At 47.4% G+C, this 3,305-nt stretch overlaps 1 protein-coding gene across 4 annotated transcripts in view; it reads right to left on the reverse strand.

Moving 5' to 3' along the window:
• The window catches only part of MTA1 (metastasis associated 1), a 122,720-nt gene extending 122,466 nt beyond the window's left edge, over window positions 1–254 (reverse strand). For 3 of the 4 annotated variants that reach the window (XM_019530736.1, XM_019530734.1, XM_019530738.1), the window contains exon 1: window positions 65–253. In XM_019530736.1, coding sequence (XP_019386281.1) covers window positions 65–92 — 28 coding nt within the window. In that variant the 5' untranslated portion in view covers window positions 93–253. Of the gene's footprint in view, window positions 1–64 lie in introns of all 4 variants that reach the window. The other variant, XM_019530737.1, reaches the window with a different exon arrangement.
• Window positions 255–3,305: the final 3,051 nt, after the last annotated feature.

The raw sequence follows: 3,305 nt of genomic DNA on the forward strand, positions 1-3,305 counted from the left end.
GCCGCCCCGGCGGGAGAGAGGGCGGGAGGCAGGGGACCGGGGCCCCTCCGCGGGGGGCTCTTACCTCCGACCCGGTACATGTTGGCGGCCATGCCCGGGCAGGGAGGGCGGGGGCCCGGGCCGCTCCCGCCGCCTCTGCCTCCAGGTGCCGGAGCCGCTGGAAAATGGAGGCTGGAGCGGCCGGGAGGGGGGAGGGGAGCGAGGGAATTAAAGGGGCCGCGCCGGCCGCCTCCTCCCCCGACCGGCAGGGGAGGGGAGGGACGGGCCGAGAGAGGGCGGGCGCGGGGTGGAGGTGATGGTGGCAGTGGCGGCGGCGGCAGCGCGAGGCCTAGGCCGCCCTGCCCCGCCCCGCCCCTGCTCAGCTCCGAGCGCGGGCTCCGCAGGGCCTCGGCCCCAGGGGGGTCCCCGGCCCGGGGCTGCCAGGCCCCTGGCCTGAACCACACAGGTCCCACCCCCCACCCTGGGTGCCCTGTTTGAAGCCCAGCAGGTGGCTGGTGTGTAGGCACCGCCTGTGCCATCCCTGACCGGACCCTGTCCCACATCAAAGCCCCGCACCAAGCAACTTCCTACTGCTGAACAAGAAACTGCCCGTAGCAAAACAAAAGAGCCAGGCGCAGGAGCTTTAAAGCCACTTGTCTGAGGCCGTGGTTATGCCAAGCCAGGCCGCCGGTTGCCTGAGCCCTTCTGGCAGTGGTCGCAACTACGGGCAAGTGCAGTTAAAACCAAGCTCGAGACGGACAGCGACGTGGATCGTTTCCTACCGCCTGCAGCCCCTGCCAGGTCAGATCAGCCAGGAGAGGATAGGGACCGCAGCTACTGCTTCGACAATGTGCAGGCCCCCAGCTTCCTAGCCTCTGGGTTTAAGGTCACCCCTTTCTCTTAGTGAAAACAACACTAAACATTAGAAAAATTAAAGGTGTCTCCCTCATTCCCCTGTTACACCTTATCCCATCCTTGAGGGTTTTGGCCAATCAATTTGCTCCAGGAGGACGTTCACTAAGGTTGTGGTTCAAGTGCCATCGCCATTAGGCAAGGATTCCTCAGGGCGACATCTTTTATTGAACACGCTGCATAGCTGGGATAGAGTTAGATCAGGGTTCAAATGCAAGACCTCCATTAGGTCTCTAGGCTTGTCTAGCTCCATCCCAACTATACAGTTAATCCAATAAGAGATATCATCCTAAGAAATCCTCACCTCTTGCATAATTCCTTGACCATCACAGCTACAACATTACTCTGACACTGCCTCTGCTGAAAGGATCACCCATCAAGTCTGCTGCATTTGGGGCTGGCTGGCGGTGGTTGCTGCTCCTTCTGTGCCAAGTTCCTTAACCAGTGTGGACAAGACAGAATCTCTCTTACCATTACGTTCAGTGACAGCAGCTGGTGTTGTCCAGTACTTCCCATCCAATTTTATCAGGGCTGAGTTTCCAGGTTTATCTTCAAGTAAGCTTTAGGCAGCATTCTGACAGTTAAAGAAGAAAGCCAAAAGATGTCTTTGGAGTCAGCATCCTGGAGCTTTTGTATCCTTTAAGCTAGGACTGCTCAAGCCTAAAATGTACTTCTGAGGTTAGAGCATTGTTTTTCACCTGATCCGAGGCAACTGGTGACTGAAGCAGACACGGCTGTGGAGGTCAAAGCTAGCGTTGACTTTTTTTTGGTAGACTTTTCTTAGTAATATAATACACAGCTTTCTCTGGTATTATGTTTCCTGGGGGAAGGCTAGAATTAATATTGAAATTGTTCTATAATCACCATAAGTTGAAATTCAGGGCTGGCCAATATAATCTATTGTCAACAACCATTTTTCAGAGGTCAAACTGGAAAAAAAAAGTCTTCTAACTTTCCCTAAGCCCTTTTAACTTACAGGTTTAATGAGAAGTAACATTTTTATAAAGATAGAAAAAGTTAATGGTTACTGACCAGACCTGCCTCATTTCCTCCTCCTCATCAAAGGAAGTTATTCAAATTGCCTTTCTTTCAGATCACTCTAGAAGATCTGCATGTTTTTGCCTTAATTTTAGGCCCTGTGGTATGTTGGGTCAGCACACTTAACATCCAGGCTAACGCTAGTATTTTTGAGGTCCTGCTACTCCTTATGCAGTTTTTACATGAGGTCACTCTGCAGGGACTGTGGGATCACAGTACAAATACTACAGGTAATCAGACTTTTCTCTTTATAGAGAGTTAAACTCTCATTAAACAAATGCTACGGACTGCATGGTAAACCCCTGATACATAATCAAGCCAAACTTGTTTGAAAACTTTGGAACTGGCTTGCAGTAACGGGCCAAACAGCTATTTTAATCAGTTCTTTATTTTTCTGTGGCAAGAGTGAGCAAAAGCTCTTTTACATATATGGCCTCTGGAGAGGTCAGATCATAAAACAGGGCTCTTCGAGAAAGTGTAACCACTTTTACAGGCTCTCTGAAAGATTGGCAACTGCTTCAGTATGTATTATATGCAATACATTTGAAAGTTAAACCCATGAGCAATCTCTTGCATTGAAGATGAATTTTGTCTGTTTGTGAGCGTACAAATGGTTTGTGCTCCATCACCAACATGAAATTATTAAATGTTTTCAAATAGCCTACAAATTACTTGTGTGTTTGTTAATCAGAAATTCTCTCCATTTCAGCACGGCTCTCTTGGAGTCTTCATATGCAATAGTCAAGATTTCCAAAGCTTTCTAAAATCTTTACCTCTGCAAATGCAAAAGGGCTAAATCCTCCATTGTCTTTGAAAATCTCAACCAATAGTTTTCTGAATAGCATTCCAGCCACTCATCTTCCATTAATCTGTGCAACTAAAGGACAAACTTACCAAGATGATAGCTGCTGGTGTCTACTGAAATAGCTACAAACCTGGAAGCATCATAAAATAGCACTATTGGGGATACAGTAAGTAGATGCATCAGATCCTCAAAAACACAGTCCTCTACCTTATCTCAGGTTTACCTTCATTGTTTTAAGCAAATAATTAAGAACCTGCCTTTCAAGGGTTCCAAAATCTAGCAATTACTGAGACATAATACCATTTCTGTTTTCAAGGTGATGGCCTTTCAGCTGTGGCTTTGATTTCTTTTATCACTGCCCTAACCCTTTCTTTATCAATCAGTATAACTGGTTTGCTGGAACATGCATCTTTATCAGTTTAGTTTTAGTCCATTATCTTCAGTTGCCTTCTAAATTTACTTTAGCTTTAAGTTAAGCTTAATAGATTCTGTTCAACTACAATGTCATCCAAAAACTCCTTTGCTTCAGGCCCAATGAATCTCATTTCCATGAAGAAGATTTCTGAGATAT

Source organism: Crocodylus porosus, unplaced genomic scaffold (genome assembly GCF_001723895.1).
Source record: "Crocodylus porosus isolate Cpor-Errol unplaced genomic scaffold, CroPor_comp1, whole genome shotgun sequence".
Lineage (NCBI taxonomy): Eukaryota > Metazoa > Chordata > Crocodylia > Crocodylidae > Crocodylus > Crocodylus porosus.